Here is an 18,350-nt window from a genome sequence, read left to right on the forward strand (position 1 = left end):
TTGTATTATTCTCTTAAAAAATAAGACATAATAATAGAAAAAGAAAAAATAAGATCACTTTGTTTCATTAATAGTCTATAAAGCAGTGAAGCACTTTGGATGCTGAATATCTTCTTGGTCCTAGACAGGTGCTACTGGGTGCTGATGGAGCTTGTAGGAGATAGAACCCACTGGGAAGTCCTTGGGCATTAAATGTATGCCCTTGAAGAGAGCTGTGTGACTCCAGATTCTTCCTCTCTTTTCTGTGACCCTGACATACTTTTATTCTGCCAAACCATCACCCAGTAACACCCTGCTGAGAGCCAAGGAAATGAGTTCACCCAATCTCAGATGGGTGAATGAAAAAAAACCAAACCAAACCACCTCTCTTCCTCTGATCCCCATTTCTACCTTCCTCTTTTCTTCACCACTCCTATTTTTGTCTTTATAAAACAAAATAAATTAAAAATAACTGTTTTCTCTCTCATCCCTGGGGAAGAAAGCCAGTCACTCGTGAATTCTCAGAACACACTCTATTACTGATTTACACCCACAACCAAAATAATACAAATTTAAACAAAACTCACAGTAAAGGAGCTGTTCCTGAAATCCATATTTTGAAACCAAAGAGTTCACTGCTGTAGGCCTTTAAGGGAAATTAAAGAAAAAAATTGAAACTAATTTAGTATACAATTGTATATGATTAAAATAAATAAGAACTCGAGTTTATTAAAGGAAAACCACCAATTTATTTAAAGAAAAAAATGATGGCAATGTTATACCAAATTTTAGCCACCTGATGAGGGTTATGCTCCTTGGAAAGCAGGAATCAGTCTTTGTTCACAGTGCTGTTCAGTTTCTGTTAGGATTCCACCAGGTATTTCCTCTCTGCCCTTCACTGGGCAGATTTCAGTGAAATCTAAGGATGCTCACATCTTTCATATAAAATGCTGTAGAATCTCCCCTACACACTTACCATTTCTAGATTTCCTGATTTTATTTTATTTTTTAGTTGGTTATTTTATGTATTTACATTTCAAATGTTTCTCCCCTTCCTAGTTTCCCCTCCAAAAGCTCACTATCCCTCCTCCCTCCCTTGCCTCTGTGAGGGTGCTCCCACACCCACCTGCCCACCCAGTGGCCTAGCATTCCCCTATCCTTATCCTTCAGAGGACCAAGGGGCTCCCGTCCCAATGATGCCAGAAGAGGCAATCCTCTGCTACATATCCAGCTGGAGCCATGGGTACCCCCTGGTTCTCTGGTTAGTGGTTCAGTCCCTGGGAGCTTTGGGGGGGGGGGTCTGGTTGGTTGAGATTGTTCTTCCTGTGAGGTTGAAAACCCCTTTAGCTCCTACCATCCTTGCCCTAACTTCTCCATCAGGGTCTCCATGCTCAGTCCAATGTTTGGCTTGTACATTCCCATACATCTTTCTGGCAGAACCTCTCAGATCCGGCAGATCTGGCCTCTGGGCATCTGGCAGAGCCTCTCAGGAGACAGTTGTATTAGCGTTCTGTCAGCAAGCACTTCTTGGCATCCGCAATAGTGTCTGTATTTGGTGTCTGCATGTGGGATGGATCTCCAGGTGAAGCAGTCTCTGGATGGCCTTTCCTTTAGTCTCTGCTCCACACTTTGTCCCTGTCTCTCCTTTAGATAGGAGCAACTCGGAGTTAATATTCTTGTGATGGGATGGGAGGGTGGCCTCATCACTCAACTGGGGAGGTGGCCATGCCTAATCTTTGGATATGGTATCGGCAGGTTCTTCCTCCCCTTTGTGGGGTATTTCAGCTCATGTCAATCCCTTTGGGTCCTGGGAGGCTTTTGCTTTCCTAGCATCTGGGACTTTCAGGTGCTAACCTCAGTTCCCCATCCCCCATTACTACACACTACTGTTCAATTTCCAGACCCTCTGTACAGCTCCTCCATTTCCTCCGATACCTGATTCTTCCCCCTCCCCCCCCCTTCTCTCTCTCTCTTAAGTCCTTCCCAGCCTCTACTTCCCCTGATTATTTTGTTCCTCTTCTAAGTAGGAAGCATCCACTCTTTGGTCTCCCTTCATCTTGAGCTTCATGTGGCCCATGAGTGGTATCGTGGGTAGTCCACACTCTTTGCCATATATCCACTTAACAGTGAGTACATACCATGTGTGTTCTTTTATGACTGAGTTATTTCACTCAGGATGATATTTTCTAGTTCCATCCATTTGCCTAAGAATTTCATGAAGTCATTGATTTTAATAGCTGAGTAGTATTCCATTGTGTAAATGTACCACATTTTCTGTATCCATTCCTCTGTTGAGGGACATCTGGGTTCGTTCCAGCGTCTGGCTATTATAAATAAGGCAGCTATGAACATAGTAGAACATGTGTCCTTATTACATGTTGGCGCATCTTCTGGATATATGCTCAGGAGTGGTATAGCTGGGTCCTCAGGTAGTACTATGTCCAATTTTCTGAGGAACTGTCAGACTGATTTCCAGAGTGGCTGTACCAGCTTACAATCCCAACAGTAATGGAAGAGTATTCCTCTTTTTCCACATTCTTGCCAGAATCTGCAGTCACCTGAGTTTTTGATTTTAGCCATTCTGACTGGTGTGAGGTAGAATCTCAGGATTGTTTTGATTTGCATTTCTCTGATGACTATGGATGTTGAACATTTCTTTAGGTGCTTCTCAGCCATTCAAGTTTCCTCAGTTGAGAATTCTGTTTCACTCTGTTTCCATTTTTTCCTAGGGTGATTTGGTTCTCTGGGGTCTAACTTCTTCAATTCTTGGTATATACTTGATATTAGCTGTCTATTGGATATAGGATTGATAAAGATCTTTTCCCAATCTGTTGGTTACAGGTATAGTAAAATGGCCATCTTGCCAAAAGCAATCTACAGATTCAATGTAATCCCCATCAAAATTCTAACTCAACTCTTCATGGAGTTAGAAAGAGCAATTCTCAAATTCATTCTGAATAACATAAAATCTAGGATATTGAAAACTACTCTCAACAATAAAAAAAACATCTGGGGGAAATCACCATCCCTGACCTCAAGCTGTACTACAGAAAAATTGTGATAAAAACTGCATGGAATTGGTACAGAGATAGATAAGAAGATCAACGGAATAGAACTGAAGACCCACACACCTATGGTCACTTGATCTTTGACAAAGGAGCTAAAACCATCCAGTGGAAAAAAGACAGCATAAGACAGCATTTTCAACAAATGGTGCTGGTTCAACTGACAGTGAACACACAGAAGAATGCAAATTGATTCATTCTTATCTCCTTGTACAAAGCTCAAGTCCAAGTAGATCAAAGACCTCCATATAAAACCAGATACACTGAAACTGATAGAAGAGAAAGTGGGGAAAAGCCTTGAATGCATGGGTATAGGGGAAATTTTCCTGAAGAGAACACCAATGGCTTATGCTCTAAGATCAAGAATAGACAAATGAGGCCTCATAAAATTGCAAAGCTTCTGTAAGGCACAGATTTCCAGATTTTCTAATGCAAGATGTCACTTGAACATGTTTAGTACTTACATAACTTTCTTCACAAATATTCTTGGTATATGGTTGCATTCAAGAATGATGCAGACTCACAGACATGTGAGAGCTGGGTGTATGTAATTTTACTTTAGAAATATTCAAGAGAGTGATATAGGATTTTGTTTTTTAGTCATGTGTGATGATATGTGTACTTGTATTTGGAATGAGATGGTTCTAGTCAAAGGTGTTCGAGAGCAACCAATTTACAAATGCTCTTTTTTACTTATGCATATTTTATGTAACATTTTCTAAACTATTTTAATAGGATATAATCTACATATAACTAATATCCACTCAATTTCATATACGTAAATCACCGGTCTTAATAAATTTGCAAACTTGTGTCAGCATCACAACAACCCAGTTTTACAATTTACAGTAGCATTGGCAGTCAGTCACTGCTGCCATTTTGTAGAAAAGCCACCAGCTTTCTGAGTCTGTAAATTTGTCCTTTTAGACATTCAATAGAGTTGAATCAATAGGAGGTCGTGTGTTTCTGTCTTCTTTCACTTAGTATTATGTTACAGGATGTTGGTCAATCATAAAGCTCACACAAAGTGCTTCAGTCCTGAACTGCACTCTATCAAAGACGTAGTCCACTTTGTTTCTATTTTCATCATCTGATAGTGTTTGTCATAATAGTTTGAGGCATTATGAATGGATTTAATGAATATCATGTATTCATCTCCTTGGTATGCATGTCTTTGTGTGGGCACTGTTTCTTACTGTGGTAGTGAAATAATAGCGTGCTATGAATTTATCCCCAGGGCTGTGCATGTAGAGGTGACTCTATTAATGTATAGGTGACTATCACTAACTTATATCCCCAGCCCAATATATTCTTCTAGCATACTTCCATATTCCTGAGAGTACTTCCTTATTTCTCTGTGTGTATACATGTATATGTATACATGTATCTTCAGGCATGTCAGCCTACGTTTGAGCCTGTGGATGCCAGAGGGACAACTTTGGATATCTTCCTCTGTCTCCCCACTTTACTGTTCAGACAGAGTTTCTCACTTATCTTGGAACTTCTAATAGAGTGGCTGCTTGAGAGTTCTAGGATCTGCCTGTCTCCACCCTACAGTACCTACAGTACTGGGGTCCCACGGGTGTGCTTCCATGCTTTGCTTTACAAAGCCTGTTGAGGCTCCACTCAGGTTCCCATGTGTACAAAGAACGCACTTCCTCCACAGAGCATCTCTACAGGCCTGCATTTGCTTCTCACTGCTTATGGTTTTTAAAGTAATATTCTGTTTCTACTTACTGTAAGCCATCATCCGTGTCCTTCAATTAGCTTCTATTTTATTCAATGTCCTTTAGCTAATTCCAAATTTTTAATTCCTTACTGATTATTTACAATGCCATAACTTTATTTTCTTTTAAATTATTTAAGAAAATTGGTAAAAATAGAAACACTTATTTAAAAAAAATGAATGAAATACTTAAAGCTCCTCCTGTGTTTGGAAAATTTCGACTAAATTATTTAACAAAATTTCATGTAGATCAGTTTGCTTTATTAAATTGTTTGAATTAGATCTCAGTATGCTGTGAATTGTTTCATCTCTGTTTATCTTACAGTAATCATCACAACCTTCTTACATGTTATTTATTCTGTGTGTGTTTTCTCCTCTTGCTAAGAAAACATAAAAACAGTCCTTCCTTAAAGGACTCTGCCTTAGAACTCTCAGGTATTACTCATTGTGTGTATTCAACAAATGAACTAAATTTCTATGGTTTTTATTTGATGGATTTGTACTTCAGTTTGGAACAGAATGTGGTCTGGTGTGCAGCTGCAGGTCCCACTCATTTTAGTATTTACTTCCTGATCGTTTAGCTACCCATGACAGCTGCCCACATAACCCTGTGGATAGATGCACATGGCTTCACACCAGAAAAGGTTGCAGTTCCTTAGTCTCCAGCTATCACACACATACAGTGAACTGAATGCACTGTGTGGAAGCCAGCGGTCTCAGCAATATCTTTTCAGTTCAGAATCAGCTTTACTCTGTAGTTAGATAGTATCTCTACACAGTAGCTCAGGGCTACTATGAGAGAAAACAAAACAAAACAAAACTGCTGATCGTGACAAAATTTATACTTGCTACAGTAATCAGCAAAATATAAAGGGCAAATATATTAACAGAAACGTATTTTTAGTTTTTGACTAAATGAGAAACTTGAAGGGCACAAAGGTATCAAACCTGCCTCCCTCTATCACAACCAATCAGCTTCCCAGTTCTGCTCCCCATAAAGACCAGCACTTCTTTGTGTTTGGAGGGAGATTGCATATGGGTGGTCAGAACCAAGGAGGAGAGAGTACATGGAAGAAACTACAGCATCAACAATTCGGGTATATAATGGGAGTTAGTGAGATAAACAAAAGGCAAAAAAGAAAGAAAAAGAAAATAAGAATGAAGTAAAGCTTAGTATTGGTTTGGATTGTAGCTATCAATTTGGAAACATGGTTTGCTATATATGTTTGCAATTAAATCCACAGAACGTGCACAGATCTGTGTCAGTGAGTCCTCTCCTCTTTATGAACAGGGCCAAGGAACAGTGAGAATCAAACTGTGTGAGAAGCATCTAAGTACCCAGATGTGCCCCCAAAGAAGAATCGGGTAGCCTTGGAGAAATGGGTAGACAGGGAGCTATGAACTGACCCTAAACATTTTGTCGTATCTGTAAAAAAGTATACCACAGAGGAATGATGGGGTCAGGCCAGAAGGTCAAAGCCAGCCTGAGGGCTATCTCCTAAGAAAATCGAAGGTGATCTGAAAATGTAACAAATCTAGGGAACACTAAGTCCCCAATGATAAAAACAAATAAACAAAGCAACTTTAAGTCTGCGGAGGATGGGATACATGGTCCTAACATTTTATCCCTGCACATGACTTGTTTTGCTTTTTTTTTTTTTTAACAAAGGAAAGGGAACAACTTTAAAATAATTTTATCAGATATTTCTCTTAAGTAAATATAACATTCATCGGTAATTGAAACAAATTTAATTGTGTATCATCTGCTAAGATTTAATTAGAAGAATAAAGTCCCTTCTGTGTGTTCCTGCCAATGAAGGCCAATGCAAATATTGACAGTCACATGCACCATCAAACATACAGTAGACAAGAGAAGTTAACATTTTAAAGAATACTTGATCTGTGACCTTTAAAATATTGATATCAGGAAAGTCAGAGAATGACTAAGCAAGTGTACCAGACTAAAGGTGAACAAAAGCTTGTAACAATTCAATGAAATCTGTGATTCTGAACTGAACCTCAAACAGCTAGAAAGGACAGTGCTAAAGCAATCTGCTTATCAAAGTGATTCCAAAGGTGAGATGAGTGTATGCAGCAATGGTAATTTTCTGACTATGTGTTCTGTATTATATTGTACAGAATAATGCTCTTTTTTGTAGGAAACACTGATGAAATTATTTGTGGTAAAATTTAAGCAACTTTGATACTGGTCATAGAAAAACTCTCTAATTACAAATTACATAAATTCCAAATTATTTAAGAATAATAAAGTAACGAAATTTGTTCCGCCAGACTATAACCTTCCTCCCCAAACTTTCAGTCCTCCTCTTGCCTTGTATGTGCTCAGTATTCAGTAAATGCATCCTGTTGCTAAATGACGACAACTTCCCTATCTGAAAACAAGTGTGTGCAGTTAAACACTGAAGTAAAGACAAGTTCGACAAGGACAGAAAATAGACGCTAGATCAGTGATCCTGGTACCGTAAGCAGTAGAAACCAGACCAGTGGCTTGAGAAGGGACAGAGGGCAAGACAATGAACAGTGAATGGAGACGTCGGTCTAAAACCGATGCACAGACACTATAGGGAGTGGAGTATGACACCCAGAGAGCTGTTTAAAATGAAAATCTGGACATCCCAACCTCTGTAGGAACACAAAGCCACCGACAGAAATGAATGCGGAGGTGAGGAGATAATTAAGAATGTAGGCTTTCTGAATTCTATATTTAAATGAATCTAAGGCTACAGACTTAGTTCCTTGTCTAATATAACACTGCTATTCCTTAACACTGAGTACTCTTATAAAAGGATCCTAAAAACAGTACCATCTAAACTCCAAGTGAGTTAAGTCACTGACTTAACTGCCCCGCATCACATGGCTACTGTGTAATATAACGATGGACCCAACCTTCTGTTTTAAAAACTGCATGGTCTTTCCATGACCTCAGAGTGATTTTTACATGATGAAGTCAGCATCAGATTTTAAACTGCTTTCCAAAAAGGACAGAAGTTGGAACGGGGAAGAGGGTAATGTGTGGAGACAGGCTGACGTTCACAACTCTGGAGGCTTTACAGGCCGTTACAGAGAGGCTCTCCCTCTACCTGCTTAGTAAGTGGGATGCTCAAACAGATTTTGCTTTAAAAAGATTCAGCTGCTATGAAAAAATACAAGTCATGTCAAATAAACGTGTAAATTTCTCCGTGTACTTGGAGATGTTTACCGGGTAACAGCACTGAAAAGTCCACGGATGCGTGCTTTATGGCGAGCCACAAAGGCCTCGGTGAAAATCACGCCTCTGTTATCAAGGTCAAGATGGCCATTGATAATCCGACCAAGTCGCTGAGTTAATGCCTGGGAATAAGAGGTCAACTGTTATTAATTTGAAGTAACAAAATTAAAATATGCATTTGAACAATCCTACTCAAATCATGCTATGTTCTATGCCAGAAATTTCAACTGCACAAATTACAGAACTAAACTAAAATGATGGATTAATATCTAGAAAGCTTCATCATCTCATTGCAGGGCCAAGAAACATACCAAATTAATAAAGGATTAGCTCTAATGATTATTATTGATTATAATTAGTTCATTGATAATGCTTTAACTACAATAATAGCCCTTGCTTACAATCTTTATTTCTAAAGAAAAATAAAAATGATTGATCAGTCTTAGAAAGGACTCTATTTGAACATTTGGACACTATAGGAATAAACGTTACTCCATGATTTTGCAACTAAGGGAAAGATTAGTCAAGAAAAATGATATTCTCTAACAGTAGCAAGACTTTTTCCTGATTTAAACTGGCAGATTATCTGGTTTCTTGACTGGTTTTCAAATTTGAGATAGTATTTATTTCTTCTTAGCTACATGACATCTGAACAAGTCCATCTGAAATAAGTCTGGACACATTTCATACCTCCCTCCCTGACTCAAAGCAGATGTATTCAAGTCAGTTTGATAGATGTACAACAAAGAAAAATGTAATAAGCTTTGAGGAACACGTTTGTGATATTCACATTCTAGAAACTCTTAAGTATCTAGAAACACAGTTACAGAAGAAACCATTTGGTGTAAGCCTTATATATTTTTTTAAGCTTGACTTTCTATATGACTTATAGTTACTCTGATAAAATAGGATTTAAGTCCCTAAAATGCTTTGTAAGACATTTATATTTTCTAAGTTGTGTTTTAATACCACCAGGAAAGATTATTCTATTAATACAGGTAAGTGAATAAATCTATACTACACACTGGTCTCCTGCAATTATGGTTTGGTAACTTTCTAAAGTTGGACTTCCTTACAGTGAAAGGTAGTTGTGGCTGTTTGAATGAGAACGGCCCCCAAAGGCTCCTGTGTTTTGAATGCTTGGTCCACAGTTAAAGGAACTGTTTGGGAAGCACTTGGAGGTGTGGCCTTGCTGGAGGAGGTATGCTGTCGTAGGATTTTCCCTGTCCGATTACATTAGTGCAGAGAATGTCTGTGACTGGTCAGGGAAAGGAGTCGGAGCTAAGAGTTGTATAGAGGGGAGAGAAGAACCGTGAACCTGCCACAGTAGCTAAGCTTTCACAAGGTTTGAAATGTTGGGATAAAGCTTATATCTTTATCAATTGGCTCTAAAACTATTGTACTGACATCTTGAATATTGCAATATTATTTATACATAAATCTGATTGCTTAATTAATTCTTAAGAGTCTTGATTCTACTGGATATTAAGGTGTTGAGATGGCAGATCGTGTGGTGTAGGAGGATTTGTGTGTAAGAGGTATTCGGGATTCCCACCATAGAGATGGCCAGGAAGGGGCAGGGGAGCTGGTAGGCTGATGTTTTAATATTTCCCACAACAATGTGTTACTTGGGAAGGCTTTGAGGTTTCAAAAGCCTAAGCGAAGTCAATGTCTCTCTCTCTCTTTTACTGCCTACCTGTGGAATGTCTCTCTCTCTCTTTTACTGCCTACCTGTGGATAATCAAGAAAGCTCTTAATCTCATGCGTGCCTGCATGCTTGCTGCCATGATGACAATGGACTAATTCTCTGAAACTGTAAGGAAGCCCCAATTAAATGCTTTTCTTTTATAAGAGTTGCTTTGGTCATTGTATCTATTCACTGCAACAGTATAGTAACTAAGACAGTATCAGTTAGAATGAAATTTGGCTGTTTTAAAAACAAACTACTGTTACTAGAGGGCTGCCCTTAGGCTAACATTTCATTAGCCATCCATTTGATACTTATGTAAAGGACATGGTGAGTCAATACCTTTCTTAATGTCAGGTAACTAAGAAGTCACATTGACAGAATGCAAATCCAGGTGTTTGACACTAAAGCCTATGGGTTTCCCATTGTACCACATGGATATAGCTATGACTGTGAGATAAACTGCTTTAAAAACATAGATGACATATAGCTTCAGTTCTTAGGTAACACTGTTATTGCACTAGTCATGATATCAGACTTCAGAGTTAGCATAAATACCTAAGTGAGAATATGTGAGACTTTTTGTTCTCCTGACAGAGCCACAGCTCAAAGGGGGGAAAATATGGCAACAACAGAATGGTACTACTGACATTTTGAGAAGAAAATTCTTTGATGAAGGTGTTTTACATTGAAAAATACTGAGCAGCATCCCTAATCTTTACCCCCTCTATGTTAGAATACTTAGCAATTGAACCAAAACTGTGCATATCCTGGCTAGGTTATAAATAGCAGGTCTCATAGGTATCAATGTGGTACCTGAGCTTCAGTGGCATCACGACAGTCGCAGCCCATACCCTACTCACAGGAAACCTAGTGCCCGGGGCCTGAGATAACTGTAGTCATTTTGAACAGTCTCTTCAGAGCCATCGAATAGATTACACCCCCAAAATACATGGCTCTGAGTTACATGAAACCACCTGATCCTGACTCCTACTCAGATTCTACCTAGAAAACTGGAATACCCAAAACATAATCCACACATCAAATGAAGTACAAGAAGAACAGAGGAGTGGCCCCTTGTTCTGGAAAGACTCAGTGAAGCAGTATAGGGCAAAACCAGAACAGGGAAGTGGGAAGGGGTGGGTGGGAAAACAGAGGGAGGGAAGGGGGCTTATGGGACTTTCAGGGAGTGGGGGGCTAGAAAAGGGGAAATCATTTGAAATGTAAATAAAAAGTATATCGAATAAAAAAAAAAAAAGAAATAGTAAGTTAAAAAAAAAAAAGTACCTGTGTCAGAAAATCCCCAGGAAGGTCGTAGGCTTTACACAGCTCTGAGATAGTTACTTGACCACTTTCTTGCAATTTATCATTCACCTCTTCTGCTAACCGATCCAGATAGTTCCTAATATTAAAAAAAAAGGGTTTTTTTTTTTGTTTTTATTTTAAATTAAACACGTTTTCCTTCTGTATCTTCCCCTTATGTGCTTTTCTGTCAGAGTATCATAGGCCCCCTGGTAACGGATATAAATGAGCATCACTCTTTTTCACATTCTAAACCTGATTTGTGGAGGGGTAAATAATTGATAAATCGGTACCGCCCCACCAGGCCTCTGCACCAAGTCCCGGTGGGTCTCACTCAGGGCAGCTCTCACTGTCGCTGTGGAGGCAATCTTTCCCAGCTAGCTCTCACAGCATCCCAGCTGTGTTTCCTCTCCACCATAGACTCTGTAACTGACTGGAGTCCTGTGCTCCTGCTCTGCACCCAAATACCTAGTAAAGCACGACTTTTAGTTAACTAAATATCTTATGTATGTAAACTCCCAATTACATAATGCCAATTTACAATGATGAAGTCTTATCCCAATTATCTAACCTCTTCAAAACACCAGAAATAAGTCTGAAGCCATCTGGATATCCGTGTCTCTCTTTTTCCCCTCCGCTCCTGTGATTCCCCCCACCCCCAAACTCCTTAACTCCTCCTCTCTCCCCTCCAATCATTGGCCTCTCACTGCCTCAGTGTGAATGGATAGGAAATATCTTGCAACAGATGTGCTGCTTATCGATATAGTTAAATGTAAGGTCAGTCAAACAGCAGATTTTTTGCCAATAGAAATTTTGTAGTCATTTCACATTAGTTTTAAAACATATTGGCTTTGAGTTCAGTTAGTTCACAATAAATAAGTTAAAATTTTATATTGCTTTAATAGGAAAAATATCAAAATTTATATTATTTATGAACATATATTCCACATATTTAGCACTTACTCTTAAGATAGAATGGTTGTGATAATGAATGTCTCTATTACATGATCTCTAAACAAAAAGCCTCACGGGCCATTTCAAAGTAGGAAAGATCCTCAAAATACTGTACTTACTCATCTATCAGCTGTCCCAGGACTATTTGCACACGCTTCTCTGACTTAATAATGTCACTGATTCTATTCTCAATATGAGTCAGGTCCACATTGATAACCTAGAATTACACACAAGTTACAAAAAGTTTCCACTAGTTTTAAATTTTGAGATTATACATTGAGATACACGTTTATATATTACATATACATATTATTTATTCATCCTTTAGATAAATTTGAAATTGCTTTTTACAATATCAATAACTGAATATCGTGGCAAACACCTATAACCCCAATATGTAGAACAACTATACGTTCAAGGCCAGTGTACTCTACATAACGAGTCTAGGCAAGGTGAGACAGGGCCACAGAGTAAAACAATCGTGTGTGTGTGTGTGCGTGTGTGCGTGTGTGTGTGTGTGTGTGTGTGTGTGTGTGTGTATTTGTTGGAGGAAGTGTGTCACTGTGGGGGTGGGACAGAGCTCCCTCCTAGTTGCCCGAGGACACCAGTCTTCTGTTTGCCTTCAGATGAAGATATCGAGCTCTCAGCTCCTCCTGCACCATGCCTGCTTGGATGCTGCCATGCTTCCCACCATGATGATAATGGACTGAACCTCTGAACCTGTAAGCCAGCTCCATTAAACACTGACTCTTATTAGAGCTGCCTTGGCCATGGTGTCTCTTCTCAGACATGTATGAAGGTACTCAACAAATCCACAGTATTTATAAATTTTAAGAAATCAAAGCAAAAAATGTTTATAAATTTACCTGTTGTAAGTCAACAATATTTACTCGACCTTTGAACAAAAGAGAAGAATTTAAATTCCATGGAAGTGCAGGCGAACAGCTTCAATTCTATCACAGTGCTGACCATTGTAAGCCCTACAGAGGACCTCAGTAACTGATGGGACTTAGATACAGATTACTAGCCCATCAACCTTTATGGTTAAAGCCACAGGCAACACTGTTTCCAAAGCTGATTTTTATCACCTTAGATACATTATGACCATCAGCGGACACAATGTGGACAAACCTATGAGAGGAATTCAATTCTTCTCACAAGTCAGTTTATCTAAAATGACCAGAGGAAATACCTGCAGCTAAATTAAGATGATTTCCCCATTAAACGAAACTGAAAAGAGTGTCTATCACCAAGAAAGAATTGGTTAAATATTGCAGGTCACAGCTCACATTTTATTAGTACTACTTCAGAAAGAAACAAAACACCAAGGCTATACCCATATGGCATCTAGTGACCAGTTGGTTCTGCTTAAATCAAACTGTGCTCACTCCGTTTAACACATTGCTCAAATTTCAAATTATAAAGCAAACAATATTTTATATTTCATGGTGCTAACTGCACTTCATCATATGATGGGTCGGCCTCAGGCCATAGTACATCAGTTTACAAAGTTTATCTTTAAAATTAGTAATACAGCTTTAATATTTGAGATTTCAAAATCTTATGAAATCTCTATTCCTCCTTTATAATTAAATATCCGATCACTGGCAGCTAGGTACTCACCCCTAGACCATGATATATACTATATATAGTATATATTATATATATAAAATTATATATATAACTATATATAGCTATATATAACTATATAACATAACTATAACTATATATCTATATCTAATCTATATCTATATCTATCTATCTATCTATCTATATATATATATTTTTAAGGTCATGCTTGCTTGAGCCTGTAAGACCATGTTCATATGAACATATAAAAGTTGACTGCATGAACCTATGAGGCTGATTATCACATTATCTGTTGAGAAGAGTTCCAGCTCAGTGGTAGTATTTGCCTAGTATGTGCCCTAGGTCTGCTATCCAACACAAGGAGGAAAGAAATAGAAGCAATTGGGGAGAACCTCCCCTATAACCTCCACGTAACTATTTGCTTATGGTTTTTAACGTATGTCCTTCAAACATCACTAAAGACAAAAGCATAACCCTGAGGAATCACTCACCACCCCGGACATGTAGCTCATCCCTCATTTCTTTACTGATCTGGGCTGGTGTGATATATTCCTTTCCGTCAAGTGTGTGCACTACTTCCAGCTGTTTCTGAGAGATCAACTTATTCACAATCTCAATGCAGTTCCGCTCTGACAACCTGCGAGAAGCCAGAAGTTTAAGAGTTTAAAATATGTTCCACACACACACACACACACACACACACACGTATTTGAAAGCAAAAGTTCGGGTGACTCCACACTACAAAATCTGTCCTTTATTAGAATAATGATATTGGTTGAGTGATTTAAAAAGAAAACTTGAGAGTAAACAGGTTTACATTCCCTTGAATTATTTACTTAATTCACACACATCACTGTATTATGATTCTACAGATTTTCAGTTGAAAATGAACTTTTCTTTAAAATCACAGTATGCTGGCCTTACAGGCACACTTGGTGTACAGGGCTTCTGACTTAGCAAAACTATAGCTACAGCCACTCCCACGGTTATCTTGCACTAGATTTTGTTTGCTTGGGTTTTGTTGCTGTTTGTTGTGAGAGTGTATACATGCCTGTAGCTCTCGATGTTACAGAACAGCCTCAACGGACTAGTGTTTTTAGGTCCAGGTGAAATAAAATACAACAACAACTCGCTTACAGGGAGGAAAAAGTCTATTCGCCTTATAGATGTGATCTGTGATCACCGGCACAGAGGCAGGGTGAGTTGGCCACTCCCCCCAAAGGTTCCTGGAGTGTAGAAAAGTTGATGTCTGGGAGTCCCTAAAAATGACAGATGGCGTGTGTGTCTGGCTTAGATCTGTGGCCGCAGGTAAAAAGGATTTAGAATGGGGACAGACTACTTGCTGCGCACTGCACGGGGTCTTTGCAGGCTCGCTCTAGGCCGGGCGGCGAGCGCCTGGACCGACAGCTGCCGCAGCCGACCGGCTCGGGGTCCCCCCAGTCCCGGCAGGCAGTGCGGGAACGGGAGCGTCCAGGGCCTAAGCCGGCTCCACACAACAGGGAACCAGCACCTTTGTGTGGACTCTGCAAACTGCGCCCGCTGGAAGTCGGCCGCCAGCCGCCGGATCTCCTCCCAGGCGTCCGCCATCACTGCTCTGCTCGCCCCGCCGCAGGGAAACGGCAGACACGTCAGCCTTCAGCCAGTCGCAGACACCCAGGGACGGGCCGCGCAGAGGGCCAAGAGACCTGCGTCGAGGAAAATCGCGAACAGAAAAGCGAAGGTCGAGCTCTCCGCCCTCAGCTGGGCGTGGCCTGCGGGAAGCGGCTTTATAAAGGCCTATAAAGCCCAGCTAAAGCTGACTCAATAATCCTTTTTGCAAGGTTCCTGTTTCTGCCCAGCAACCATCAAATGATCTTCCGCCCTTGCTGAGCGGACTAGACACACTTCTTTTGTCGGACTCTTAGAAACCGTGACTAATCCACTTTGAACAGTGACTGGGGCTTTTACTTGAGCCAAGAATGAAGTCAGTTTTAGAGAAACTTGATCCACACCACTGCATCAGTTTGAATTTTGTTTTTCCAAAATGAATCTATTTGGATATTGCAAACGCCGTGGAGTTGAGTTGATGTGTTCTAGAGCCTGTTATTATTATTATTATTATTATTTACTTGGACAAAGGAATAACCATTGCTGTGAGTGAAACGGGGAAGGCAATTTGCATTGTACTTCTTAGACTTCTTAGACAAGATAACTGCTGCCCTGCCATTGTTTATTTACACACACCACAAGATGGGAATCTTAATCAGTGGGAAAATCAGAAGCCCTCTTGTACTTAGTAAAAAATATTTTACTTCTTTCTCATGTAAATATATTAGTCTATATAACATGTCCAGTAGATAAATCCATTTGTCTTCTAAAGTGCCTAGCTTTTGTTAAAATTTAGAGAACTCCATCAGAAAGCTTGGCTTTCCACCTTATCCTTTGAGGCGGGCTCTCTCAGTAAGGTAGCCTAGCCTCATTTCACATAGTTCACTGACCGGCAAGCCCCTGAGGCTCCTCCTGGCTTCACCCCCAAGGCAGGTCGATCATTATGCACAGGTTTCAAGGTGAACTTGGGCTCTGAGTTCAAGTCTGTGTACTTACCCAGAGACCACTTCATCAAACATCTCCCCTCCCACCATCTTCAGCGCTTTTGAGTGAAGGGGGTACTTCTCTTTGGACCAATATTTGATATTACAGAGGAACTTTAAACAGAGCAAACACTAAGCAGTTGTTTTCTAAAGGATAGGAGATTCTTTTGAAGAACAAACTTGTATGGATTTTGGGAGTTGTCATTCTATTCTTTATAAAATTTTAGATAGCTGTCTGTGGTTGTGCACACACCTTGTTAATGTTCACATGTAGACAGTCTGTGGAGAGTTGATGTCTTTAGCTATAATGTGTACAGGATTTATTACACATTCTTGGAATCATTTACAAATTGTCTTTTGACATAAAAGCAAATTACAGAGACCAATGAAACTCTGTGTGATCCTTGAACATATGCATACATGGATAACATTTAAATTATATCAAACACCCAACATGTCATATATTATCCATGATGAAACATTTGATATCCTTTCCTCTAGTGCTACATGATATAAAGTGTGTGGTTGTTATGATGGTTTGTGTATGCTTAGCCAAAGAAGTGGCACCATTTGGAGGTGTGGCCTTGTTGGAATAAGTGTGTTACTGTGGATATGGGCATTAAGACCCTAATGCTAGCTGCCTGGAAGCCAGTCTTTCACTAGCAGTCTTCATATGAAGATGTAGAACCCTCAGCTCCTCCTGCACTATGCCTGCCTGGATGCTGCCATGCTCCAGCCTTGATGATAATGGACTGAACCTATGAACCTTTAAGCCAACCCAATTAACCATTATCTTTATAAGAGTTGCCTTGGTCATGGTGTCTGTTCACAGCAGCAAAACCCTAACTAAGACAGAAGTTAATACCAGAGACTGGGGTATTGCTGTGATAGGCCTAACCATGCTTTTGTTTGGAAGAATGTAGATTTGGGGTCTTTGGATTTGAAAGCAGTAGAGTGCTTTTAATGGGGCTTAATGGGTTGTCCTAGTAGGAATATGGAGGACTTTGTTACTGAGAGTGACTGGAATTGTGTAGACCTGGCCCAAGAGCTTTCAAAGGAGAATTTCTATATGTGGCCTAGAGACAGTTTTGGTGGTATTTTGGTGAAGAATGTGGCTATTTTTTTGCCCTTGTCTGAAGAGTCTGCCTGAGGCTAAGATGAAGAGACTCAGATTAAATGCATTTACAATCAGAAACTTCCATCATTGATTTTGCTCTCTGGTTAAGTCTCATGAAGAGAATTTTAAACAAACGTAGCAAGCTGAGAAAGGAAAAATATAAAATATATAGTTCAAGTATTAAAGGGGCACGAGGAAACGGAATGAAGCTGATTCCTGTGTTCAAGGATACAGAACTGAATTAAAAGAATGGTGACCTGGGGGCAAGATCCCAACCAGCTAAATTTAGGTCCAGACATAATAATACAAGCCTTTAATCTCAGGAGGCAAAGGCAAGCAGATCCCCGAGTTCAAAACCAATCTGGTACAGAGCAAGTTCTAGGTGAAGAAAAGCTTAAATCCAGGCCTGGTGGTACCTGCCTTTAATCCCAGGAGGCAGAGCCATGCAGATCTTTGAGGTCAAGGTCAATCTACAGAGCAAGTTCCAGGAAAGCCAAGTTTAGGCAGTGAAGGAGTTGGAAAAAAGGAAGCTAGTGATGATGTAATAGAACAAGGGGGCTGTGTTTCAGCTCCAGCAAGCAGCAGAACTTTGGCAGCTTTAGCCATGTGTCTCTGGTTTCTTAAGCCAGAGGAGGAGACTACTGGGACAACTGATGCCAGTTACTTGGAGCTAAGAAATTAGTGGTGACTAAGGAGAGACCAGCATCACTGAGGTGAAATCTTCTGGGAAGTGTTTTCTGAGAGCACAAAGTGTCTGGATTTCAGAGATAGCCAAGGTTGTACCTCGTGTTGCAGTTGTACTTGTGGTGTGTCAGAGTCACCTAGGTGATACTGATTTTTTTGTTTGTTTTTTGTTTTTGTTTTTTATTTGATATATTCTTTATTTACATTTCAAATGATTTTCCCTTGCCTGAACCCCCCCTCCCCAAAAGTCCCATAAGCCCTCTTCCCTCTCCCTGTTCCCCAATCCAACCCTTCCCACTTCCCTGTTCTGGTATTCCCCTACACTGCTGCACTGAGTTTTTCCAGGACCAAGGGCCACTCCTTTCTTCTTCTTGGGCATCATTTGATATGTGCATTGTGTCTTGAGTATTCCAAGCTTCTAGGCTAATATCCACTTATCAGTGCGTG

General features: G+C 39.9%; 1 protein-coding gene across 1 annotated transcript in view; it reads right to left on the bottom strand.

Annotated features, from left to right (window-relative positions):
* The window catches only part of Ufl1 (UFM1 specific ligase 1), a 34,116-nt gene extending 18,949 nt beyond the window's left edge, over window positions 1-15,167 (bottom strand). Inside the window, exons 1-7 of the mRNA XM_052176167.1 lie at window positions 15,043-15,167; window positions 14,024-14,169; window positions 12,809-12,837; window positions 12,062-12,159; window positions 10,974-11,088; window positions 7,991-8,121; window positions 567-625 (exon numbers count right to left, since the gene is read on the bottom strand). Coding sequence (XP_052032127.1) covers window positions 567-625; window positions 7,991-8,121; window positions 10,974-11,088; window positions 12,062-12,159; window positions 12,809-12,837; window positions 14,024-14,169; window positions 15,043-15,119 — 655 coding nt within the window. The 5' untranslated portion in view covers window positions 15,120-15,167. The remainder of the gene's footprint in view (window positions 1-566; window positions 626-7,990; window positions 8,122-10,973; window positions 11,089-12,061; window positions 12,160-12,808; window positions 12,838-14,023; window positions 14,170-15,042) is intronic.
* Window positions 15,168-18,350: the final 3,183 nt, after the last annotated feature.

The sequence above is a fragment of the Apodemus sylvaticus genome, chromosome 3 (assembly GCF_947179515.1).
Source record: "Apodemus sylvaticus chromosome 3, mApoSyl1.1, whole genome shotgun sequence".
Lineage (NCBI taxonomy): Eukaryota > Metazoa > Chordata > Mammalia > Rodentia > Muridae > Apodemus > Apodemus sylvaticus.